General features: G+C 31.9%; 3 protein-coding genes across 3 annotated transcripts; all 3 read right to left on the bottom strand.

The window, feature by feature from the left end:
• Nucleotides 1-780: 780 nt before the first annotated feature.
• LOC146902424 (uncharacterized) lies at nt 781-5,311 on the bottom strand. The gene is made up of 10 exons (XM_085737842.1): nt 5,203-5,311; nt 4,963-5,065; nt 4,537-4,598; nt 4,105-4,159; nt 3,747-3,845; nt 3,427-3,513; nt 2,777-2,893; nt 2,342-2,434; nt 1,727-1,757; nt 781-1,148 (listed from the first exon to the last, which is right to left on the bottom strand). Exons 2-10 carry the CDS (start codon nt 5,056-5,058, stop codon nt 964-966), a joined length of 825 nt encoding a protein of 274 aa, XP_085593968.1. The 5' UTR covers nt 5,059-5,065; nt 5,203-5,311; the 3' UTR covers nt 781-963.
• A 10,084-nt stretch (nt 5,312-15,395) lies between these two features.
• On the bottom strand, nt 15,396-17,622 carry LOC146902425 (uncharacterized). The gene has a single exon (XM_085734881.1). The coding sequence runs from the start codon at nt 17,382-17,384 to the stop codon at nt 15,630-15,632; it is 1,755 nt and encodes a 584-aa protein (XP_085591007.1). The 5' UTR covers nt 17,385-17,622; the 3' UTR covers nt 15,396-15,629.
• A 6,141-nt stretch (nt 17,623-23,763) lies between these two features.
• On the bottom strand, nt 23,764-25,999 carry LOC146902426 (uncharacterized). The gene is given in 3 exon segments (XM_085732984.1): nt 23,764-24,446; nt 24,449-24,467; nt 24,470-25,999. Coding segments are annotated over 3 exon segments (1,764 nt in total). The 5' UTR covers nt 25,787-25,999; the 3' UTR covers nt 23,764-24,018.
• Nucleotides 26,000-27,889: the final 1,890 nt, after the last annotated feature.

The raw sequence follows: 27,889 nt of genomic DNA on the forward strand, positions 1-27,889 counted from the left end.
ATTGAGCTCTTAACCTTTATTTGAGTAAAGTTCTCTTAACTATCTATTATTCTTAACTCCCGGTCGAACTCTGGATTACCGGATCCCCTTCCCCTTAAAATCGGAGGATTAACACCAAAAAAAATTAATTAGACTTAACAGCATGACAGTGAACATGGTATCAAGCATGGCCCAAGGCTGTTGGTTACAACAGAAAATAGGTATGGTGGTTAGTGTTGGTTGCTGCAAGTCAAATTCTGTCAATTTTTGGTATAAAATAATTTAAAAAGGACTTAAAAATGATTTTCACTTTTATTTGCTTTATGAACTACAACCATGAAAACTCTAGTCAATATTTGTTAATTTAAAAACATTTCTAATATAAAACAGAGGAAAGCACAAACATTAACATTAGTTGCCAATTAGAATAGGCAATGCACATAAGCATGCTACATTGCTATGCTAATGATTGTAAGTTGACGGAAATAGGGTTAGAATCAACCAACCACAGGTTTTATATAACATGTTTTAAAAGAATTGCATTTTGATACAGTTTTAGCTTCTTCTTTTTGGGACAAATTATACAGTTATAGCTAGTCCTTATAGTTCCAATTATGGTAAATCCAATTTGTTAAGGGTCCTAATGTAGCAGAAAGAATTAGGAGTTTTTGTGCGTACTAGGTTGAAAGAGAATAGAAATCAAAACACCGACATACTCGCAGTGGTCAATAAAGAGCCAAATACCATAATTACGGTAAGATAGTAAAAAAAGAAAGCCTAAGTAAAAAGCACAAACCAACAGACAGAATCAGGAATAGTTCACATTATAAACTTTTCTGCTGTTAGACATTCAATAGCCTCATCTTGATAGTATAATTAGCCATTTCTATCATAAACTACATTTCTAATGTTGGAACAATAAAAATCACATGTAAGAAGCAACTGCTTAGAAGGTGGGGAGTAAGAATTTACACGCTGAGCGGTTTACTTTTGTTGATTGTCTTGATCCTGATCTATCTCATTTACGAGAGGCTGATTTAGACCTACCGAAGTTTCAGTGACAATGAGTTGTTCTGAAGATGTAGTGTCATCCATATCTTTCTCACATTCAGCCAAGGCCTTATCTAAAGCAGATTTGGCAACTTTAGTAACACATATCATCATAACCACTGCAAGTTAACAAAATTAACACTTCAGCCTGGCAAATCAGAACCACTACAAGTATTATCTGTTTTGATTTTTAGTTTTAAAAACAGGAGGAGTAAAAAATTTAGTTTTTTTAACAGTATCTTAATCTTAATAATATACGCAAACAGAAGACTCTCGAGACAATTTTTTACAAGAGTCGATCAACAAATGCATTGTTGCCACATCGCCTAAATTTATCATTTAATTTCAACTCATTAATGTCTAATCACAAAGAAGTGATTTACTGTTAAATGTCCTCGATGTATGCCTAGTGTGATACTGTGACTGCTGTTAAACATTGTTGCTAATCAATAAACAAACACAACAAACTTTAAATCATAACTAACATATATTCTTTCGACAATTTTCTCCATGTGCGCTAGTTTTACAAAACAAACTAATCAAACAAGTATTTTTCTTTTTTAATTTTGAAAAACTAAACACTCTTTTCAAAAAGAGAAATCAAACAGACCCCAGGGGAGTAAAAAGGACTAGCGAGAGACAAAAAGCACAACAGTTCCAAATTTTGATATTTATGTGAGCAAAGAATGTGACTTACCAGAAATCACTAGACTAAAAATGATCATAGCCTGCATCCATGAAGAGAGAAATTTATTATATCTCAATTGAAGATAACATTGAATAAATTCCGCCTATTGGATCCCATCAAGATAATCAAAAGATAAGACCCTCCAAGACATCTTACTATCTTAGATGTTCATCAGAAAAAGATACCTTTAAAGGCTAATTAATATGGTGACGTCTAAGATAAGGAAGTTTCTCATATGGTGGACTAGTGCTTAAAAATAGTTTCAAAATCTAACAATAACAGATGCCACTCCTTGCAAGCGAAGCTCATAGTATTACCCGTCCTTCTGATGGAAATAGTGATCCAATAGGTGTTGGTTTGTCATAAAACCAGAAAAACAAATATTAGTGCTTCAAAACTCAACTTGAATTTTTTTCTCTTTTTTTGTTAAAATAACACCGATCAAGTCACTTTTTCAGCCATAAGGACATGAAGGATTCTGAACTCTACTTAAAGGGGGTGACATCCTTCGTAGTCGAAGTTTTGAGCAGTTTTCAAGCATTATTCTATTGTCGACCACATGAGACACTTCCTCACCCTAGCGATTATCCATTGATATATGTAATTGAGGATGGCATCTCTTACCCAACGAGTCTTTGAGAACTCTCCCCAACCATGTGTCACATCAGATATATCTTTGAGCGTTGTTCCAGCATACACAAGTGCCACAGTTAATGGCTGTGAAAGTAGCATTGGAGGTATTAAGAAATTACTGTAACTGAAATGCCATCTAGTGAGCTTTAATAACACATAGACCTTGCTTATAAAATAATTAACACAGATGCAAACTATCTAGTTTACATTAAATCCAGGAGGGAACATAATCAGATGCATTGGTTGTTGTTGAGTTAGAAATTTGCACCACATACGATACAGTTAACAGAAAATTAATAGTGTTAATTTTGAACTAAACAATAGAACTAAACAATTCTGATATTATAAAGCATTTCAACAGAAATGTATCCCTATTTTGTTAGATTAAGTCCCCAATATATAATCAATAAGGGATGAAGAAGATACCATCATTCCTAACCAGGACGCCAGTGTGTATTCCCATAATGGAACTGGAGTCACGGATAGGAGGTAATTTAATATGTTATATGGTAGTAATGGAACAAGCCGAAGCAGAAACACAATCTGAAAAAATAAAGTCAGATATTAGTTAAAAAATAAAAGAAAAATGAACACAATGTAGCAATGAATGTAGTACTGAGCAAAGATTTCTAAGAACAAACCTTAAGCAATGATTAGTAATTGACATGTATAAATAAAAACATTTTTTCAAGATAGGGAATAAAGGTTGGCTTGGTGGTTGGTTTGTGGGAATTAAGGAGTGGAGTGATGGGGAGGTCAAGGTTCCATCCCCACCCTCAACAAAATACTAATAATACTAACATTTGCCGGTTCAAAGAAATAAATCATTTAAACTAATTTTTTTTTTGTTCAAATGAGTCTAGCGGCAAAACTCACACACACTATGTGCTGAGAAGTGGGGAATTGTGGGCTCGCACCCGCGCCCTAGCATACCAAATGACCCTGCAGTCTTTTACGATCTAAGTTGTACTTGCGAGACTCATCTTAGCTAATTTTAGAGATGCAATAAAACCATTCATTTTTGTTTTCAGTTTCACCTAACAGCTTAAACTTTTGAGATAGTTAACTGTACAAACCTTAAAGCCAGATCTCTGAGTTGCAATTGACACTGATTTAAACTGTGGATAATCCTTCAACTTCGAAGCAACAAATGATTTCCCAATCTGTTTAAAGAGACAAATATATGAATAAATAACCTCAGAGGAAACAAGTAACTATACACATTGACCAATATGGGGCCCCAACTGGAAGGCACATGAAATTTCAAGAATCATGTACATGAAGACCATCCAATACTAATCAAGAGAAACCTAAATTATTGAATGTCCAACAGAAGAGTAGTTTTTGGCTTTTTGTAATTCCACAACTATAATAAGTAAATAACAGCAAAACTTACTGTTCCACCAAGGAGAAATGCAGCTACAGCACCAATGGTTGCACCAACAGAATCAGCAACAATGCCAATTGGAAGGCCAAATAGATAACCACCACCAAGCTGAACAAAAAAGAATTAGGTAAGGTGATATAACAAAAGAGATGTGAATTATGAATGAAGTATTTATAATGCAACTGCATACACTTAATCATATACCAGAAATTACAGATGAATCATTTAAGAAGTGATGGAGGTGCTCAGGACAAGACTTTGCATCAAACAATTGATAAAGATAGTTTTTATATAGTAAAAAAAACTTATAAACTATAAGAAGTTTAACAAGGTTTGAAAGAAATGGCGGTTAATTAAAGATACTTACTGTAAGTACTGAGGCTGGAACTGCCAATATAGTCAAAGGAATGTAAGCAACTGCCCTGAAAATAACCAAACGAATACAAGTAATCAGTTCACAAACTGAGGCACTCAAGTCAGTCATCATCCACATTCACAACCTAACATTAACAGCCATGTAACATTTTTTTTTAATATACAAACTTGTGTATATATAAATACTCTTTTCTATAGTATTATGATTAGCCTATATTTGGTATTACGGTGATTTTCCAAAAGCTATCATTTGTATGCACGGACTCACCATGACTCTGATACCAAACATACACTACACTAACTAGAAATGGAAGCACATGGGCACGAACAAAAACAAGTATCAAGGCTATGAGATTGGCCAAAATACAACATGAGATAGTTAACATGTGAAAAACTTAGTACTCAAAAGTTAATATTGACTTACAGAGCTAGCGGACCCCACGGCCCAAGGTCTTGATCAACCCATATCAAGAAATCCTTCAGAATCTGCAAAAAAAATTCATGAATTAAAATCCAAATGTGATGCATGTAACGAAGAATATTATAAAAATGGCATTGCAGTATGAATGCATGAACAATAGAGAAGAGAATGATTATCATATGCAATACTATTACCACCTAGCTATGCTATAACTTATGAAATGCTATCTTATCTTCTATTGGATGATAAGTTCAATAGATAGCTAAGACTGTGATTAATTCACACCAAGACGATGAAATCATTAACGTAATCTTGACGGCTATTTAAACCTTGTTGCACAATCATGATGAAACCCCGTTTGATCAAAAATATGATTCAAAGCACGTAAATATGAAATGAACAAAAATGAGATAGAAGAAAAGAAAAAACCTTTTCAATAGGGAGAGTAAAGCAAGCGACAACAATAGCGGAAACAAGGAGAAGCAGAAGAGTGATCTTGAGAGCATTGGGCCATGTCAAAAACATGTTTAACCTGCGAATGAATACGATGATGTTTGTTTTGCAACATTCATTCCATCACAATAATATAATATTAATATAATAATAATTTTAACCGAAAAGATATTATTAAATTACATTTATTTATTTATTTATTTATGAGTCTCTCACCTTGCCGTGGTTTGTGCATACAAATTTATCAATCATGACTCGCAATACAACAAGATAAAATTCAGATTTGTCTTCTGCTAAAAATGTTATCTCCTTTTTGTGATTGCTTTTGATCTTTCTTTGTTTGATTTTGTGTTTCTTAAGGGTTTTAATTTATGTCCTCCCACTTTTTTTCGTACCTTTTTCCTTTTTATTAATATATTTATATATAAGGTGATGTAGATTCGCTGACTTCACTTTTGACCTAAAAAATAATACTAAGGATTTTTCTAACCTATGCAACATTGCATAGGATAAGATGTAATAAATGTACCATTTTTTCAACATAAACTATCATATTAAATATTCTTTTCTTGAAAAATGATTCTTTTTCTCTATCATATTAATTATTCTATTTTTTTTATAACTTTATACAACAGCAATAAAAATTACTTCTAATAAAAAATGCAAGGAAAATTATCCGTTAATCAAATACAACAACGTTTTTTTAGATAAGGGTGTCTCCAATTTTCCGGGCAATTTTCCCGATGAAAAAAAATACACCCTCCGTCACTAATATAAGCAAAAATCCACTTTTTAGATACATTCAATTAATATGTATGTAGTCTTTATTATATGTCACATACATCATTAATTGAATGTATCTAAAAAGTTGGTTTTTGTTTATATTAATGACCGGAGGGTGTAAGCTTTATGACTAAGAGTTGACTTTCTGGGAGTAAGGAAAATACAACAACATTGCTTATAAGGGTGTCATCAAATTCTCTAAAAAAAAAAAAAGGGTTAATACGTTTTTACCCCCGTAATATAGGCGAGTTCGGTTTTCCCCCGTAAAAAAGATTCTTTCGATTCCAACCCGAAATATGAAGATTCCGTCGAAAACACCCCTGGTCAAATCGGCACACGCCGAGTGCGGACGTGGCGCGCCACATCACCTTTTTATGATGACGTGGCACGCCGACCGTATAATTATTTTTATTTTTTATTTTTTATAGGGACACGTGGCATTTCGATTTTTTTAATAAAAAATATTTTTTTTAAAAAAATAAAAAAACGAAAAAAATTCTTAACAAATAAAAAAAATTCTGAAAAAATAAAAAAATACCGAAAAATTTAAAAAAAAATTGGAAAAATTAATAAAAATGAAAACAAAAATCTGGAAAATTTTAAAAATAAAAGTAAAATCTGAAAAAATTAAAAAAATGAAAACATTCTGGAAAAATTTAATAAATTTCGGAAAATTCATATTTCAAGATTTTTTTCAATACCGGAAAAATAAAAAAAAAATCATATTTTTTCGGAAAGTACTTGTCATTCAACCGTATAACATGATTTATATACCGGTGTCAATCAATATACATTGTATCCCGTTATTCGGACATGATTTTTATAAATATGATTAATCTTCAAATTTTTGAAAATGATGAATCTTGAAATTTTTGAAAAAAGATTAATCATATTTACAAAAACTAAATTTTCGAAAAAAAAGATAAAAAAATATGAATTTTTGAAAAAAATATTTAAATAGTAGAAGTTCAAATAGTAAAATAAATATGAATTATGTTTGACTCAAATACCATTGAAACTAGTAGACACTAACATACAAAATGTTTTGAGCAGTTTGTATGTTTTTCGAAAAAATATGAATTATGTTTGACTCAAATACCATATTTTTTTATCTTTTTTTCTTCGTAAATTTAGTTTTTGTAAATATGATTAATCTTTTTTCAAAAATTTCAAGATTGGTCATTTTCAAAAATTTAATCATATTTATAAAAACCATGTCCGAATAACAGGATACAATGTATATTGATTGACACCGGTATATAAATCATGTTATACGGTTGAATGACAAGTACTTTCCGAAAAAAAATATAATTTTTTTTTATTTTTCCCGTATTGAAAAAAAATCTGAAAATATGAATTTTTCGAAATTTAATAATTTTTTCCAGAATGTTTTCATTTTTTTCAGATTTTACTTTTTATTTTTAAAATTTTTCAGATTTTTGTTTTCATTTTTTTTAATTTTTCCAATTTTTTTAAATTTTTCGGTATTTTTATATTTTTTCAGAATTTTTTTCGTTTTTTTTTAAAAAAATTTTAGTTAAATATTTTTTTAATATTTTTTTTCGTTTTTTTATTTTTTTCGTTTAAAAAAAGTTTAATTTTTTTTGTTTAAATATTTTTTATTAAAAAATCAGAAATGCCACGTGTCCCCGTACAAAAATAAAAAATTATACGATCGGCGTGCCACGTCATCATAAAAAGGTGACGTGGCGCGCCACGTCAGCACGACGTGTGTCGATGGGATCGGGGGTGTTTTCGAAAGAATCTTCATATTACAGGTTGAAATCGAAAGAATCTTTTTTACAAAGGGGGAAAACCGAACTCGTCTATATTACGGGGGTAAAAACGTATTAACCCAAAAAAACGGGTGTCATCAAATACAACATTGATCTTCGGCCAATTTTCCGAGCCAAATACAACAACATAAGACATGGAATAAAGTGTTTTTGCCTTCTTTGATGACACCCTTATAAGCTACGGTAGGGATGGCAATACGGGCCGGCCCGCGCCCTTTTAGGCCCGGCCCACTATTAGCCCGCCAAAAACGGGGTGGGGCGGGGTGGGCCAACTTGAGGGGGTGGGCTCAAACTCACACCCCGCCCCGCCTAAAGGCGGACTAGCGAAGTGGCGGGTTGGCCGTCTATTTTTTAAAATATTTTTTTGTCGATTGTTATTAACAAATACATTGATGTTACAAAAACAATAAATTCAATATAATGACTCTAACATTAAATAAATCCACCATACATGATACATCCAACATAAAACAAATTACAAAATAAATCCAACACCATGAAATAAGTCTAAAAAAAATCAACCATAAAAATTCTACATAATTTGTTCAACGTCCCTAAGTTAATCATCGTTTAGGTAATATAACATATCATGGCTTCGAAAAGAAGAAAGGAAGAAATTAAAAGATCAACGCAAACATAAGTTCACTTAACACAAACAACAACTAAGATAAATGAGCAACAAAGCTTACCTTAATCCCAAGTGAGTCGAGTAAATCGGACCAAGAGTAGAGAGCGAAAGAGAGAGAGGACAAGTTTGAGTCTCGGGATGAAAGTTTTATAATGCATTGGTGAATCGGTTTTTTTCTAGGGGTAGTGGACTAGTGGTGAATCGCTTATCTCTTATCGAGAGAGTGTGGGACAAATTGAGGTTGGGTTGGGTATCATTTGGCCCAAATGTTTATGGGGTGTGTAAATTAAAAATTCGGTCACTAATAGTAAAAAAGAAAGGTTAATAAGCCCGCGGGCCAGCCCGCCCCACCCCGCTATGACCCGCTTTTTCGCCGGGCTGAACAGGGGCGGGCCAACTAGAGAGATGGGCTCAAAATTTCACCCCAGCCCGCCTAAAATGACGGGTTAAACGAGCCGGTCCGACGGGCCGGGCCGGTTTGCCACCCCTAGCTACAGCCCGTAAAATCAATACTAAAACACAATATTTCTATTAACAAATGCAAGGAAAATTATCTAATGATGAAGAAAAAAATAAGAATGCAGCTTAAAAATACATTGTCATCGAGTTAAGTTATGTTGGGTAATTGGCACGCTAATTTTTATTGTTACTAGAAGTAATTTTGTTGTTGTAGTATGAAGTTATAAAAAAAATAGAATGATTAATATGATAGAGAAAAAGAATCATTTTTCAAGAAAAGATTAATTAATATGATGGTTTATGTTGAAAAAAGTAGTACATTTATTGCATCTTATCCTATGCAATGTTGCATAGGTTAGAAAATCCCAAATAATAAAAAGAGCGGCTTATATATATTTTTCAATAAATGTCTAAGTTTATCCTCATTTGCATAAATGTCGATTTTTAAAATTATTGAAATTAGTTCCTTCAAAAAAAAATTATTGAAATTAGTAGATCATTCTTGATTTTTCAAAACATTAATCAAATTCTTCTAAAAAACGTTAATCGATTAGTTTCTATGTGAACTATGCTCACATGTGATGTTACCTCACATGTGAATGTAAGTGATTTATTTGATAGTTTATTCGGTCATATTTATAAACAAAAAAACCAATTTTTTATATTTATTGAATAACTAATTTATCTGTATGTAAATCGAATAAATTAGTTATTCAATGAATATAAAAAATTGTTTTTTTCTTCTCATAAATATGATCGGAGGGAGTGTTGTTCAAATTTTGTCGATCTTAAACCTAATAATCCATGTAGAATGAATATGGAGGACTAAATTGAAACAAGAGTGTTTATTTAAAGCTTTCATCGTATTAATCTCTTCTTTCATTTCTCTTCCACCCTATTCTTCTGCATCCTTCGTTCCTTCACTTAGTCTTCTTCAAACATTAAATCCACCAATTTTCTTTCCTCTATTATTCTCTTCTTCAACCTTTGAACCTATATATTGAAACTCATAACATAGTTAAACAATAGTCTAATCAACCCATGTCCCTTAACTTTCCTCTTGATAATCTATCACACAAGAATAAGTAATCACACCCAAGTCTTCTCACTACTTTGTTTGTTTCTACCTATTTTACACCCAAGGCCAAGAATATGGATGGAAGTATTTATGAAATTGTATACGATACAATAATATCATGTTAACCTTGATATTTGCATTGTTCTTTGTTTTTTTTAGTTGTTATATTTGAATATTTAGACCTTCGAATGTTTGGCAGAGTTTATTGACCTAGCTTGTGAGATAAGTATATTTGAAAAGTAACTTCTGATGCCCTGCTTTGAGCTTAACTTCAAAAGCTTCAGATATAGCTTATAGAAACAAATGATATAGAGATTACCGAGCTAATATTGATTTTCTCTTTGACTCTGACGTGTAAACTCTTAAATAGGATAGTATTTAATTAAGTTGATTACCCTAAACTCTCATTCTATAGGAATTGGTTAATGTTCATGTATGAATAAGTGGGTGTACCTTATGAGTAGGGGATGCGCTTCCATTGTTGGTTATTAAATCTTTCGTGATTGGTTGTATGTTTCCTTCGTCGGTGATTGGATCTTATGTGTCTGTAATTAGGAACAATCCTTTAGCTATCCAAAAATTGGTTATGCTTAAGGTGGTGGAGCGCGTCAGCACTCTAGTAGGAACAACATGGATCATGATATGTCATAGAAGGTTGTTACCCTAACATGCACTTTGTTTCGGGGTGTTAATTATAACGAGGTGGTGCAGGAGGTTAGATCCTACTTGCACCACGTGGCCATACGAGGTGGTCACTAGACATGGCAATACAACCTGCACCCGTCGGGTCCCGCCCGCCCCCGCCCCGATTTTAACGGGGAAAAGCCGAATGCTTGGGTCCGGGTGCGGGTCCGGGAAAACCCGTAGGTTTAATGCGGGGCCGGGGACGGAGGATACTCACACCCGCCCCGCACCCACCCCCGCCCCGCACCCGTATATGGGAATTTACCTTATCACCCTTATTTTCCTTAAATTAGAAGGTGTATATAAAGAGAAGGAAACCGAAAACCTAATTTCCTTTTCCTCTTCACTCTTCATAGGTATGTATTTGTTAAACCTCATTACCGATTCTACATACAAGATGTAATTGATGTGATGGCTTCCAAAATGTTGTTGTTTAATATCAATTGATTTTCTTATTTGACATGATATAACTTACGTGAGAGTCATTGAACTTGTTCTTGTGTTGGTGTTAAATATGTCAAGTTCGCTACTTTTCTTCTCGCCATTCCTCAAAAATTTCAAAGTCGTCGTCCAATAATAAGTTTAGTGTTTAATATCCATATTAAGATTAGTCAAGTAAGTACTCCAATAATGCTCATAGTACTCCAATAATGCTTATAGTTGCCAACCGATCAAAAACAAGCTTACCGTGATTTTTTTTTTACCGCACTTTTTCGCGGGTGGGGGTGGAGGCGGGGCCGGGGAAACCCGTCCCCGTTGGGGGCAGGTATGGGGGTGAACTTTCTATCCCCGACGGGTCTCGGGGGCGGGAGTGGGGGGTGGGTACCATGAAACGGGGCGGGGCCGGATGTATTAAAACCCGCCCCCGCCCCGCCCCGTTGCCATGTCTAGTGGTCACCTCGGTGGACATTGACTTAACCCATTTATTGGGCCTTTATTTCCAATTCTTAATGGGCTATTCTATTGGATGACACGAGAGAATAATTGGGTCGGACCTTTTAAGCCCGAACGATTACACTAGTCCCCTAGACCGTTGGTCACATAATGAGTAAAGAAATGATATATGTACAACCATTTTGTGAGAACTTTCTCTCTCATACTTACATTATGTTTTTACTTTCTCTATATTGCTTTAGTTTTCGTGTCTATGCATATTTCTCTTTGTAAATCTATGGTTGTCTCATAAGTTGTCATATAAATATTTGTTCAAATAACACACCTATAATGAGTACTAGGTTTAAGAGTATTAAAGTGAGAAGTTTTTGAAATTTTCTGAAGTGAGGAAATTTGAAAAAATATTTATCGATATATAGTTTCTCAAATGAGATGTTGTATCAACGTGATACCTTTCACACCCTAGACTTGCAGCTCAAAAATGAAGTGGAATTCTACGAGTTTTTCTTTCCTCGTGTCATTTCTTTAAAGCTTTGGTCTTCGCGTTCCCTTTTACATTATTTTACCGCATATATTACTTGTATTGAAGTAAATAAATGGTAAATAATTGTTTACCTGGGTGACATGTTTGAGGTTTATTGCCTAGTATCAAATTCGGGATTCATAATTGGCCCATTAACTGTTTATGATTAGGGAGTCAACGTAAAGTATCAAGCTTAATAATTCATCCACTAACAATTTTCATCGGGGGTGGACGATGCAAGTCGAGGCTTACAAGTTGAACCACTAACGACGTATAAATATCGACTTATTAATTGAACCACCAACGATTTATCATCAAGGTGACGATGCATAGATATTAGTTCATGTCTAAGGTAAATCTAATACATGCGATGTATTGAATAAATATATAATTTATTAATGGAAAAATGTTTTGAAAAGAAGTGTCTCGTGTAAACCTTTTAAACCAAAAACCTAATGAGAAAATAGGCCCAAGTAGAAAAAAGAATACACTTATAAAAATCAATTAAAATAAATTTTGAGGTGTGAGGTGTTCCGCGATCTCGGGTGACATTGCCAGCTTAGTCCTCAAGTTGGTATGTGCCTTTGCCCAGTACTGAGCTTTTGTGATACGACCATTCCCATCCTGCTACTAGATTTCCATGCATCTTCTATTTCCTCGCTTCATCATCAGTCTTTTTCTAAGACTAAATATCCTCCCTAGAAACTCCTAGGTCGTACCTTGGTGCTAAACCTATTCGCATCCCTGAGCTTTGCATCATATTTAGTTATGTGCGGAGTTCCCTGACTTTGACGACTAGATAGATGAAGGTATATCCTCTTGATTTGGTATGAAGTGGATGCATCTGATAAAGTAGCTCGAAATGACATAGAAGTTAATTCTACGGACGGGGACCATAGTGTTTGATCCATATATGATGTTTAACGGGGTTTCATGTGTAGAGGATTGATGCATAGTATAGTACAGTACGCCCACAAGATATTGGGCTAAGTTCTTCAACCCATTCAGTTTTTGATTGATTTAGTCGCTTCCTTTATCCGTTGAGGGTGGTCTTATTTGCCGATTCCAACTGCCTGTTAGTTTAAGAGTTTAAGGGTACTCGACCAATGTAAACTTCATCCTCGACGGGCAATTTTTTTTTTAAAAAAGAAGCATCATTGAGTACTAATTATTTTTTTTAAAACTATTGATAACTTTCACCATTCGGTCTCAAAATATAAACAAACTTTGTTTAAAAAAGGATAATGTAATTGGTTCAAAATTTCAACCAAATACATTAATTATTTTTGACAAATTTTTTTTATACTCTCTCCGTTCCTAATTATAAGATCATTATTACTTTTTTCTTCCAATTATATCCTCTATCAGCACTATCAATTGTCTTGGAATTTAAAATCAACATTGAATATAATGTATTTATACATAAAGGGTAATATAGTAATAGTCACATATTTTTTAAACAACTTTATTACTCCAACAAATTTTCCTAATAGATCATTATTACTTTTTTTTCTTCCAATTATATCCTCTATCAGTACTATCAATTGTCTTGGAATTTAAAATCAACATTGAATATAATGTATTTATACATAAAGGGTAATATAGTAATAGTCACATATTTTTTAAACAACTTTATTACTCCAACAAATTTTCCTAATAAGTAGTAAATTTGTTTAACTAAGGGAGTATTATTTAGTGTAACTAAGCTTGGATTAATGACTCTTTAAGATTGACATTATTTGTTTTTAGAGTTATTTTTCTAATTTAGGATAATGGGTGCAACAGTCGGATCTAAGGTTTGAAATGAAACGAACTAACTCGAAAATAGTTCGAGACTTGATTCGACAATTAATTTGTTGAACGTGATTCATGTACATAATGAGTCAAACTTGGATTAAAGTTAAAGTTAAATACACTAATTAAACTTGAGTTATGTATAATACGACTCGTTTAATTCATGAGTCAATTTGATATATATATATATATATATATATATATATATATATATATATATCTTCTAAAATTATTTTGTGTACTTTTATTATTGTATAGAATAAAATAAAATTCCTTAAAAAAATAAAATAGAATTGGAAGTAGAATAAAAATGCTCCAAGATAATGTTGAACACAATGTAAATATTAGGTCATATTTTGGGTATAAAATCTCTTAAAATTATCAAGATCTGATTCTAACATTTCTTTTTTTTTTTACCAAAATTCTAATATATTTTTTTAAAGAAGTTAAAATGGAATTTTAATACTCACAAAACTTGAGAATTCAAGCACGAGGAGTGTACGAATACAGGAAAGTCGAAACAATTACATCAACAACATGATAAAAGGAACAAAAGCAGACAAAAGTTCATTACAAAAAGATACCCAACAAATAAGAGGATTAAACCACCACAAGTGATAGGACAGTTTGCTTTCACCTACCAGAAAGTTTGAAGCTTAATTTTATCAAACAATTGTTGTAGCGAAAACTCTTTCTGACAAAAAAAACCCAAACATTTCTTTCATTCCAGATTATACACACACAAGACCACTACACAAGTCACAAGTCACAACAGCCACAATGAAAATTTAATTTAAAATGATGCCCAACAGCTGAGTTCCTTTAAGTCATCTACCAGACTACCACTAACATTGTTATGGTTTTTTAATCTACAAAATCGAGGAATCGACTAATATGTAGAAATAGACATGAAGAGTGTGACTCAAGTTAAAACAAAAAACAGAAGGATTGAGGGTTTTCAGTTTTTTCTTTTCTTTTCTGTGAAAACTTCAAGTAAGAGGAATTGTCGCATTGCATAACAAAAAAACCTTCAAATTTAAAGAGCAGTTACTAAAGAATTTCTTTTTTGATCTTGCTAACAAGTGTTTTTAAGACACTTGTTAAGGAAACTAAAAATAGTAGTTTTGCATTGAAAATTACAACTTTTAAACTTTTAGAGTGTTGATTTCAACATTTTTCACCACTTTTAACATATTATTTCTATTTTTGTTCTCTTAACCAATATCCTAAGAAACAGATAATGTGTTTACATGTTAAGTTGGATCAAGAATCCAGGTTTCTCAATGATGAACTGATGAAACCAATCAGCTAGAATTATAAATGTACTCCAACCTAAACAATGAATTTACTAAACATGGTTTACGACGTTTAATTAATGAATCGGGAAAAAGGAAAAAACTTAATTTTCAACAATGATTTTTTATCAATTTAATGATAATCTGACATTGGAGAATATGTTACAATGAATCCCAATTAAAACAATGAAATGGATGTCCCTTGTTATTTTTAAAGAATTCCTGAAAATTCATGCCAGACCCATTTCCCTTTCTTCCCCTTTAAGTTGCTCGTTACGTGGATGGGTTGCCTTTCAAGCAAACCACAAAAAATAATTATAGGTATTTTAGTAAATAAATAGTTAATACACTTGAAAATTTGAAAAAGTTCCTATAAAAACAAAAGAGACAAGAAAATTTCTGAAGAGTATCTTATATTTAGAGGCGGAGGACATAGTCATATGTTAAGCACATTCATGTTCGTAACAAGAAAATATGTTCAAACAAGCAAAGAAGGCCTTTGAATTATGGTAATAGTATAATGTGCTTTAAGGACTTACAATCCTCTCTGTATTAATCTACAAGTGAAACAATCTCATAGTGTATACATAACTCAGACTAACAAAATATATGAGCTAGAAAGAATATCAAACCTAATTTTTCACAAAATGCAAAAGTTTAACCAACTGAAAGCTACCTCAATCTTTTCTAACAGAAGCTACATGCATAGCTATCTTGCACATAGTGCATTGAGAAGAACATGAGCTAACATAAGGTCTACAAAATATTGATGACCAATTTGACCATCTTTCCACGTCATCTTTGCCGGAGCCCTTCCATAGTGAACTCCATCGTTACACCGGTTATCAAAATGCCATGGAAATGTCATATCAAAGTTATCAATCACACCAGATAGAACGCCCGCTTGCTTCAATTTTTCTAAGAAAACACCGTTAAATAACTCCATCTTGTTAGGATTATATGCTAGCGATCTTGCATATCCACCTGTTGCGACTGTAGTCCGGTAAAAGACTCTCGGCAATGCCAATCCCCTTTGCTGCACTGTCTTCATAACATCTGCCCAAAAGGACGCTGCATATTTTGCTGCAACTGAGAATCCTTTTATACCACCAAAGTGTACACCGTCGTGTAAACCAGAGTTTAGGATCACAGTGTCTGGGATTGTATCTTCTGAGAAGTATTTCTTCAACAAATTTTGAAACCCTTCATTTCTCAGAGAATCCAACCCAAGATAGTTTTGTGTATCATTCCAATGTCCATTGTAGATACTTGTAATCCTAACGGTTTGAGAGGGGTCGTTTGGATTTGAAAAGTTCCTGTCAAATCTTCTCGGGACAGAATATACCTCAGGCGAATCTAAAATAAAATTGAGAATATTGCGTATCGTGTCAACATGATTTGAATCACCCCAAAAGAAAATCCATCGATTCTTCAAGCAATTCCAAGCAGACTCAGCTGAATACATCTTGAATGAGCAATGTGTCGAGTACACCCAACCATTACTCTCCAAAACTCCTAATGAACCATCACACCAGGGAGATTTGCAAGGAAAATCCCATGCTAGGCATCGGTATCTACCGTCATTACCAATGACGCAGTCGTCATTCTTGCCATGCCTTGTCCACCTTCCACACCAAACATCCCTTTCAAAATCAGCAGCCTTGCAAGTTTGCAACTCCGGTATGAAAACCTCGTTCTTGTAGAATCTAATTGCAATACTACGAACCATTCGATCGTAAACATATTTCCATGGGGTAAGCTTCAAACCTTCTAACTGTCTATAAAGCAAGAAAATAGTGAGATTATAAACCCCGACAAAATCAGGATGAACTTGAAGCGAAATCGAGTAAGATCCATTGCTAAAATCTTTCACCAACGGTCTAGATTTCCACGATTCCCCTGAAAGATCGGTCTCAAAATAATCACCGCCTAAACATCGAGCCTTCCCTGAATCATCCAATGCTTGAAAACCAAATTCATGTATATCTCCAGCTGATAACTCTATCAAACTCTCACCATTCAAATCCAATCCAGGAATTGAAATCTCAACAGTCTTAGAATCTTTACAAGGTTCACCTCTCTTGGTTAACTTTAACCATCTAGACCTAGCTAAAAGATTTGAAGTCAAATTAACCTCTAGTTCACTTTTAATCCAACTTGCAACATTATTCTTAACAAGATCAAAACTATTTAGGTTTTTATCAAGATTTTCAGCTAAAGTAACATCAACAGAAACATGGGTTTTGTTGGGTTGGTTTTGATCTAAACTAATAGGATTATTTTCTTGAAGTGAAACATAAAAACTAGGAGAATCATGAAAAAGATAACGCGAACGACGATAACTTAAACCTTGAAAAACATTCTTACCAATGCATCCATCAAAGCTACAAACTATGAACATTCCAAATAGAACCAAAAATGTGAGTAACCAAACTCGCCATTGATTCGCCGGTGGCAAAATCATTGTCTTTTCTTGCGCCACAAACTTCCAAAATCCAACCAAATCCAAAAAATAGTTGAAAACTTGAAAGAGTGAATGACAAGAAAAACAAATGGTGGTGATACTCACAAGCTCATATCATAGTTCAAAAGCAAAGGATGCAGAAATTGGTTGAAGGCCTTTCACATTAAGCTTAAAAGAAAAGAAAAAAACACTTTTGAGAGGTTCAAGTCCAAAAAGAACTCATCAACCTCAAAGTTTTTTTCTTTGAGAGGAACCTCAAAGTTTTTTCTTAACTTATCTCTTTTATTAGTATTTTATTTTAAGGGTTATTATTTTAGTATTATATTATTATTAGTATTAATATGCTTTTATTTTTGGTGAACTTTGATTTGCTTACAGATTTGAGTTTTTTTCTTCTTCGCTTTGTTTGATTCCCCTGTTTCTAATCAAAGCTATAAATTTTGCCATTATTTTTTGAAACATAAATTTTGCCATTATTATTTACTCTATTTTGGCTTTAGTTTATTTATAATCAAAACTTTTCTATTTCACACTTATTAAGAATTAAGAACTTAATAGTCTCAAAAAAATTAAGAACTTAATTAAATTTACAATTTACTAAAATATCTTTTACTATAAATATCATGTTAAATTTGGATTGGCACTATACACTCATCATAAAAATAGTAGAATTAATTGATAAAAAAATAGTAGAATTAATAATAGATATTTTCACCCAAAAAAAAAGAAGAATTAATAATAGATATTTTTAGAATAGTGATATTAAAAATAGTAGAATTAATAATAGATATTTTCACAAAAAAAAATTAATAATAGAATTTTTAGAATAATGATATTAAAAAGAGTTAAATTTGATGATTTTCGTTTATATTTAGGCCAAAAAATTATTGATTCTTTTGATAGCTTTTGTTACAAGTATGTATGGATGGACTAGTTAGATGTATGGACTAGTTATATTCTTTTCATAACTTATTATCACATGTCTTCATTTGGAATATAGCTCCATGAATATTTCTTATCTTATCATCAAGTTCGGTTGTTGATTTTTCTCCTTCAACGTAAAAAAAACCATTAAATATTTGTCTATTGTGAATTTTATTAACTTATATTTGCGAGTAAACTTCCAAAGCCTCTATTGCCTACTAACTTCAAACGCTACTGGGAATACATGGTTCTGATTTTGTCTACACCAAATCATCCAAAGGATCGTTACGTTACCATAGTATCACCATCGATCAAGAACCTCTAATAATTTGAAGGCTTAAATGCAGTTTTGCCCCCCTATTTTGATTAAAACTGGATTTTACCCCCTTATTTTAAAACTCGGAATTTCACCCCTCCATTTTAATGTTTTTCGGAGTTTTGAAAAATCGGAATTTTACCCCCCCCCCCCCCCCCCCCCGCTTAATATTTTTCAGCACCCACCTATTTAAATTAGTTATATTAAATATTTTGAATTTAAAAAAGAGAAAAAAATCAATAAATAAAAAATTTAACTTATAATAATAATAATCATTTTGCTTATATTTTCTTCAAAAAATTATTTTGCTTATACGCACACACCAAAATCCAAAATCCAAAAATACCATAAAATGCATAAAAAAATTCTGAAAAAATAGCGGGAATTATAAAACTAGAAGGAGAAAAAAGCAAGAAAATACTAGAAAATGGAGATAAAAGGTAGGAAAAAATCGGGATAAACAAAAAAAATCCCATTAATAATACATGAAAGGAAATGTAAGCAAAATGATTTGTTGGATTTTGGTGTGTGCGTAAATCAGAATAAACAAAAAAAATCCCATTAAAAATACATGGAAGGAAATACAAGCAAAATGATTTTTTGAAGGAAATATAAGCAAATGGTTAAATAATAATAATAATAATAATTATTATTATTATTATTATTATTATTGTTATTATTATAAGTTAAATTTTTTATTTATTGATTTTTTTCTCTTTTTTTAAATTCAGAATATTTAATATAACTAATTTAAATAGGTGGGTGCTGAAAAATATTAAACCGGAGGGGTAAAATTCCGATTTTTAAAATAGGGGGGCAAAACTCCGAAAAACATTAAACCGGGGAGGTGAAATTCCGAGTTTTAAAATAGGGGGGTAAAATCCAGTTTTAGTCAAAATAGGGGGGCAAAACTGCATTTAACCAAACTTTCTAAATTTATGTAATTGAGTTATTTTTATTAAATTTAAAATTAATTCATTGGCATATCCAATGAACACGACTCAATCTTCATTCTATTTTACGTGTTGTTAAGTCAATTAATGAATATGAAAACATATCAGTTGTCATATTTATTAATTGAAGTGACACTTCCTAAGATGCATGTGTAAAATAATGGTACACCGATGAAATATACTAATTAAACCTTTTTTTAGTATAGAGAGATGGAAAATATTTGAATTTTTTAAGCTCTCCAAAATCTTTGCTCTAATACATTTTTTTAGTAATCCATATTATAGAATTTTATTTTTGTATTAAAAAGTGTAAGTGAGTTAGTCTTTGAGGCTCACCAGAGTTATGACATGTCTCAAAGCGCAGCAAACACTCCTAGAGGTACTTACATCATTTACAAAATTGGCATTCAAAGTTTAACTCACTTTGTGAAGTATGAGTTAACTTTTTATCAACCGAAGTCAACTTTTATTGACAAAGAATTTTGTGTTACAAAGAAAAATAACACCCCTTTCAACTTTGGGGACTATCCTTCCATAATTTTCTTTTCCTCTTTTTCCCCCAAAGACTTCCTCTCTTCTCCCCTCATTAACTTTTAAACAGACCCTTGCACGAATTTGGAGGGAGGAAAAGAGTTTAAACTATTTTAAATATATTAATTAAAATTAGCAAGAAACAACATCAAAAATAAGGGCACCCCTAATATGGACCTTATATTTTTTGGTCCTCTTAATATGACTATCTATAGCAGGTCACCTTTTAAGTTGATTTTTTTCCCGTCAATTTCACTTTTGATTTGCACCGAGAAAAAAGGCCATATTTTATCTTGTTCATTTCTCTGTATATTGTATTTCTTTCCCTTTAGTGTATTGATGTATATTCTTGTCTTTACTCCCAATCATGATTGTTTTGAGTTTGATTAGATCTTCAAATTTCCTATGAGTTTGCAATTAAATTCAAAAGATTTCCTACCAACATCTTCAGAATTTATTTAGTCAACAACAACACGGAGACCAAGAAAATAGATTTCCAAATTGAAGAAATTAGATGATTTAAAGTCTGTTAATTTCTTTCAGAACTAAATATGGTATTGGTCCTTGCAAAATAAGCTTGTTTTGGTTTTAGTCCTCTGCAAAATTTTTTTTATAGTTTTTTGGTCCCCGCAAAAATAGGCCAGTTTTGGTTTTAGTCCCCGCAAAATTTTTGTTTTTTGGAAATAGTCCCCGACCCCAGCTTATGTAATAAAAAAATATTTAAAAATTATTGAAAAATGAAAAATTAATAAAAAAATTAAAAATCTGGAAAAATGAAAAATTAATAAAAAAATTGAAAAAAATATTAAAAATTCTGGAAAATTGAAAAATTAATAAAAAATTTAAAAAATTCTGGAAAAATGAAAAATTAATAAAAAATTGAAAAAAATATTAAAAAATTCTGGAAAATTGAAAAATTAATAAAAATAAGAAAAAATTAAAAATTCTGGAAAAATTAATAAAAATAAAAAATGATTAAAAAAATAAAATAATCTAATAAAATGAAAAATAATGATAAATTCTGAAAAAAATAAAAAAGATTATAAAATTCTGAAAAAAAAATTCGAAAAAAATTAAAATTCTGGAAAAATGAAATTTTCGAAATTTTTAATAAAAATTTTGGAAAATTTAATTAGTATATATGTCGAGCTTAAGTTTTTTCAAATTGTATTTATTTCCAAAAAAATTTCCGGGAATTTTGTGTATTTATAAACCGAGAATAAGGGAAAAAATATGTGTATTTATAAACCGAGCTTAGGTTTTTTGTGTATTTTTCGAAATTTCGAAATTTTCATTAGTATTTTTTCCAGAATTTTTGTGTATTTATAAACCGGAAACTTTTGTGTATTTATAAATTGAGAATAAGGGAAATTTCGAATATATACTAATCAAAATTTCGAAAAATATTAATGAAAATTTCAAAAATTTCATTTTTTTTAAAAATGATTAATCTTTTTAATTTTTTTCGAAATTTTCGAAATTTTTTAGATATTTTCCAGAATTTTTTCAGAATTTTTATTTTTCATTAAAATTTTATTTAGAATTTTTATTAAAATTTCGAAAATTTAATTTTTCCAGAATTTTAATTTTTTTAGAAAATTTCAAAATTTTATTTTTTCAGAATTTTTTAATCTTTTTATTTTTTCAGAATTTAGCATTATTTTTCATTTTATTAGATTATTTTATTTTTTTAATCGTTTTTTATTAATTTTTCAATTTTCCAGAATTTTTTAATATTTTTTACAATTTTTTTATTAATTTTTTATTTTTCCAGAATTTTTTAATATTTTTTTCAATTTTTTTATTAATTTTTCATTTTTCCAGAATTTTTTAATATTTTTTATTTTTTTTATTAATTTTTCAATTTTCCAGAATTTTTTAATATTTTTTCAATTTTTTTATTAATTTTTCATTTTTCCAGAATTTTTAAAAAAATTTTAGTTTTTTTATTAATTTTTCATTTTTCCAGAATTTTTACAAGGACCAAAAACTATAAAAAAAAATTTGCGACTAAAACCAAAACTCGACCTATTTTTGCGAGGACCAAAAACTATAAAAAAAAATTGCAGGGACTAAAACCAAAACTATTTTGCGACCAATACCATATTTAAGCCTTTTCTTTCCCGGTCCGTTAACTTCTTCTTCTGACGTTTTGTCTTTGCAACCCATCAATGGAAATTCTTTAGAATCCATCATAACCTCTATCCTCAACTTCGCTAAATCACCACCGCTAAGAACTGATGGTGGCAGAACCCCACTGTGTTACAGATCTATAAGTATAACTCTTGGAACCACAATCTCACCAACACAATAAAGAATCCCCCACTAAAGAGTTTTGTTGCGCTTATCATGGGTTCTCTCGTGTTTGTTAAACAAGAAGAGGGAGAGGTGGGCAATTTCTTGCTGAGCAGCTGTCACCATCAATAATATTTGTGGGATTGTTAGTAACACTTGCCGATAATTGAAAAATGGTGGGTTTTTTGGACTAATTCTTTGTGTATTGGGGCAGGGTTGTTTGAAATTGGATAGATGATGATGGATAACAAAACAATGAATAGGACATAACAAAAAAAAAAACACTTGAAACCCATGTTAATTACCTGCTATAGACGGTCCCATGAAGAGGACCATGGGTGGACCCAAAAATTTAGGGTTCATATTAGGGGTGCCCCAAAAATAATTAATTTAAAAAATTCTCACCCCTTTTCTTCCCTTCTTAATTGGAAACTAAAAGGAAACTACAAAAAGTTGCTCCATAATGGTTTGCCTTTTAAACAAACCACACAAAAAAACAAAAATAGTATAGAAGACAGTAAGATGGCTTATTGTATAGAGATTATGATAAGGTATTGAAGAGATGCCATCCAAAATTGAGCAATCCTTAGCAGGCTTGCCAAATAAAAGTTAATGAAGCTGATGTCTGAGTTTTCTTCTTTGCAAAAATAAAATTTATATTAGGGGGAGGCATAGAGGTAAATGAGTTGGATATAAATATGATTATGGCATAATTTGATTCATATAGCCGACCTCACTTAATGAAATAAGGTTTGGTTGTTGTTGTTGTTGGAGGTGAATCCTATGGAAGATGGAGAACCATCAACCACATTATCTATTTACAAACACAATTATGTATATAAATACAGAATTCCAAACTTGAAACCAAGTCACTGCAGGTGTGACCGGAAGGTCCAACTGTATGTGTCAACCGCAATTGATTGATGTATGAGTTGATAACTTGGTTCCTCTAAATTACTAGCATTAATTAAGAACTTTGGTAGTTGTTTGGTGCCATCATTAATTATAGTTGTTCACTGCCAACAAGAAAGGCACAAAGCAATCCATTCATTCATTCTAACTAACTGACCACATGATTGTAGAGTAGACGTTGCAACTCATTGCATTAATTCAACAGCATCCGTAAAACAAGTATAGAATTATGTTGACTAAATCAAGGAAATTAAAGAAAACGGATAGCAACATTGAATTTACCCTTCATTGTATTTTTTGTTTATTTATTGGTTACCAGAAAAATATGTAAAATAATTAGAGGCATTTTAGTAAATAATTTTTTAACGCACTTGAAAATTGAAGAGGTTCCTTTAAAGAGACATGGAAATTTATCAAGAGGTAGTAATATTTGAAGGCCAAGAAACCATGCAAACAAAAAGAATAGCCTTTGAATTGTGATAGTAGTAAAATGTGTTTTGAGGAGTTAAAACCCTCCGTATTAATCTACAAATGGAACAATCTCATCATGAATACATGATTCATGACTCATGCTAGCAAAAAAATATATGAGCAAGAAAGAATATCAACCCTAATTTTTCATAGAATGCAAACGTGTAACCAAGTGAACACTACCTCAATAGTCTTCAAGTTCATATAATCTCTTCTAACAGAAGCTGCATGGCTATCTTGCACATAGTGCATTGAGAAGAACATGAGCTAACATGATGTCCACAAAATATTCATGACCAATTTGACCATCTTTCCACTTCATCTTTGCCGGAGCCCTTCCATAATGAACTCCATCGTTACATCGGTTATCAAAATGCCACGGAAATGTCATATCAAAGTTATCAATCACGCCGGAGACAATGCCCGTTTGCTTTAGTTTTTCTAAGAAAATACCATTGAACACCTCCATCTTGTTAGGATTAAATGCCAGTGATCTTGCATATCCACCGGTTGCGACTGTATTCCGGTAAAACACTCTTGGCAGTGCCAATCCCCTTTGCTTCACTGTCTTCATAACATCTGCCCAAAAAGATGCTGCATAGTCTGCTCCCGCAGAGAATGCTCGTACACTACGAAAGTGGACACCGTCATGCAAGCCGAGTTCATGATCACAGTGTCTGCAGTACCGTGTCTTCTGAGAAGTATTTCTTCAACAAGTTTTGAAAGCCCTCATCTTTTAGTGAATCCAACCCTAAATAGTTTTGTGTTTCATTCCAATGACCATTGAAGATGCTTGTAATCCGAACAGTTTGAGACGGATCGGCTGGGTTTGAAAAATTCATGTCAAATCTTCTTGGGACAGAATGTACCTCAGGCAAGTCTAAAATAAAATTGAGCATATTACGTATCGTGTCAACATGATTTGAATCGCCCCAGAAGAAAATCCATCGATTCTTCAAGCAATTCCAAGCAGGCTCAGCTGAATACATCTTGAATGAGCAATGCGTCGAGTACACCCAACCATTACTCTCCAAAGCTCCTAACGAACCATCACACCAGGGAGATTTGCAAGGAAAATCCCATGCTAGGCATCGGTATCTACCGTCATTACCAATGACGCAGTCGTCATTCCTGCCATGCCTTGTCCACCTTCCACACCAAACATCCCTTTCAAAATCAGCAGCCTTGCAAGTTTGCAACTCCGGTATGAAAACCTCGTTCTTGTAGAATCTAATGGCAATACTACGAACCATTCGATCATAAACAAATCTCCATGGGGTAAACTTCAAACCTTCAAAGTGTCTATAAAGCAAGATAATAGTAAGATTATAAACCCCAACAAAATCAGGATGAACTTGAAGTGAAATCGAGTAAGATCCATTGCTAAAATCTTTCACCAACGGTCTAGATTTCCACGATTCCCCCGAAAGACTAGTCTCAAAGTAATCACCACCTAAACAACGAGCCTTCCCCGAATCATCCAATGCTTGAAAACCAAATTCATGTATATCACCAGCTGATAACTCAATCAAACTCCCACCATCCAAATCCAACCCATGAATTGAAATCTCAACAGTCTTAGAATCTTTACAAGGTTCACCTCCCTTAGCTAACCATCTAGCTAAAAGATTTGAAGTCAAATTAAGCTCTAATTCACTTTGAACCCAAGTTGCAACATTATTCTTAACAAGATCAATACTTTCTAGGTTTTTATCAAGTTTTTGAGCTAAAGTAACATTAACAGAAACATGGGTATTGTTGGGTTGGTTTTTATCTTCTAAATTAATAGGAAACAAATCTTGATGTGAAAGATTAAAAGTAGGAGGAGAAACATGAGCAAGATAATGTGAACGACGATACCTTAAACCTTGAAAAACATTCTTAACAGTGCATCCATCAATGCTCCAAACAATGAACATTCCAAATAGAACCAAAACAGTGAGTAACCCAATTCGCCATTGATGCATAGGAATCGAAGTAACAACCTTTTCTGGCATCATAAACTTCCAAAAAACATACAAATCCAACCAAATCTAGCAAAGACACTAAACTCCAAAAGTTGAAAACTTGAAAGAAAGGAAAAAACAAATTATGGTGATACTCACAAGGTGATGATAGTTGCAGAGAAAATGAAAGAAGGTTTTCACATTGAGCTTAAAAAAAAAAAAAAGCACTTTTGAGAGGTTCAAGTCCAAAAAGAACTCATCAACCTCAAAAGTTTTCTCTTTAACATATCATTTTCCTTTGGTTAATTATGTTTTTGGTCCCTACAAAATTGCGACTCAGAAGTTTAGTCGCTTACTTAATTTTAATACATTTTTAATCCCTACAAAAAAATTTACTTATAATTTTAGTCCCTACTAAAATAAATTTTGTTTAATTATCCTTAAACTCTTAAATTTTTTAACGATTCTTTTTATACAAGTTTAACACTATGAACGGTTCATTTACTAAAATCTATAATTTTTTAACATGAAATAAATTAAATATGAATTTTTTAAAACGAAAAAAGTTTAAGATATAAGTAACAAAAATATGGACGTAGAAATCAAATTTTTACGATATTTTTTCCGAGGACCTTTTAATAATGTTCTTAACACGCCCGTAAAAAATTGTTGAAAAACTTAAGAGTTTAAGCATAAATTAAACAAATTTGGATTGAGTAAGGACTAATATTGAGTACGTAAATTTTTTGTAGGGATTAAAAATGCTATTAAAATTAAGTAAGGACTAAACTTACAAGGTCGTCATTTTGTAGGGACCAAAAACATAATTAACCCTTTTCCTTTTCCTTTTTATTTTTATTTATTTTTGTTATGAGTTATTTTTATTTAAAGAGTTAATAAAAGAAAGAATATTAAATAGGAAAAACATTAATGGTTCATTTTTTGGAAGTGACTTATAATTTAATGAAGATTTTTAGTGTGTAAATTTGGTATAAATATATAAACTAATCATTCTCTCAAGAAATTTAATTTTTGCCTTTTAAAAGAAATCTGTGCTTCTGAATATTCCTATTAAAAAAAGTATTAAATGAATATTTTTTAATTTTTTGTGAACTTTGATTTGCTTAGAGATTTGGATTTTTTTCCTCACTTTGTCGTTACCCTGTTTCTAATCAAAGCTATGAATTTTCCCCTTATTAGTATTTACTTACTCTTGTTGTTGTGGTTGGTATGCAAGTTGTGAGTATTTAACATGATTAGTTTAGCAGTAATAAATCCGAAATTCAAGGACAAAGATTCACCGCGGTTTCTTGCGAGTTTTCATTGACCTCTGTCTTGTACTAGTAGTCCTTGGCTAACCATGAAATAATAAAAATAATTAACGAAAACGATTGATTTATAAATTAGACAGACAATAAACTAAGATTTATAGACCTCTGTTCACAAAGATTTTTTTATGAATAACTTCGTTGTTTGATGGTATCTTATTATATCTCCTTTTTAAAAATCAGATATATTAAAGTAGTTACATTTTATTAAATAACGTGAGATAGAGTTTTGGTTAACAATTCATTAAAATTAAACTAATACAGTTTTCTAATCAATGAACACAAAATTAAACTAATCCAGTTTTCTAATCAATGAACACAATTTTCATTTTCAACCCAAAAATAGGCCGATATGACGACGATAGGGCCCTTCATCTGTGGTGCATAAATTAAAGTTGAAGTGTGAGCGTCGAATGACCCTTGTTGGCGTTGCACTCTACAGTACACCTCACCGACACCGACATAAATACGGTGAAGTATGAACTGTGAAATTGATTGAAATTTGAAACTTGAACTAGCTAGCTTTGCTGAATGATCATAGTAAAAGATAAAGTATGGGAGACAGGTGGGGCATTTATTTATTATGTCATTCGGAATAATTGAACTGGCCAAGCCTGGTTGATAGGAATGTGACCACGTAACATGCACCGTATGTACCACACCCATTTTCACATCTGTTTCTTTTTTGTTTGTTGCATCAAAAACGACAGTGGAGCTTGTCCGTTTACTCTCGCCGGAACATCACAGATAAAACATATATGGCGGGTGGTGACCGATTGTTTCCGTGACATTACGCACTTCCTATTTCTATGAAAATAGACAAATAGTA

This window comes from Medicago sativa, chromosome 8 (genome assembly GCF_051527215.1).
Source record: "Medicago sativa cultivar Bolivia chromosome 8, Bolivia_mono, whole genome shotgun sequence".
In the NCBI taxonomy this organism is placed as follows: domain Eukaryota; kingdom Viridiplantae; phylum Streptophyta; class Magnoliopsida; order Fabales; family Fabaceae; genus Medicago; species Medicago sativa.

What these genes read in the sequence shown, in the direction of transcription:
- LOC146902424 (XM_085737842.1), bottom strand. Translation starts at nt 5,058, where the DNA reads ATGTTTTTGACATGGCCCAATGCTCTCAAGATCACTCTTCTGCTTCTC. An exon ending in CCGTGGGGTCCGCTAGCTCT is followed by an intron (nt 4,160 to 4,536) that starts GTAAGTCAATAT and finishes GGTTATTTTCAG; the next exon opens with GGCAGTTGCTTACATTCCTT. An exon ending in CGTCCTGGTTAGGAATGATG is followed by an intron (nt 2,435 to 2,776) that starts GTATCTTCTTCA and finishes CTACTTTCACAG; the next exon opens with CCATTAACTGTGGCACTTGT.
- LOC146902425 (XM_085734881.1), bottom strand. Translation starts at nt 17,384, where the DNA reads ATGATTTTGCCACCGGCGAATCAATGGCGAGTTTGGTTACTCACATTT.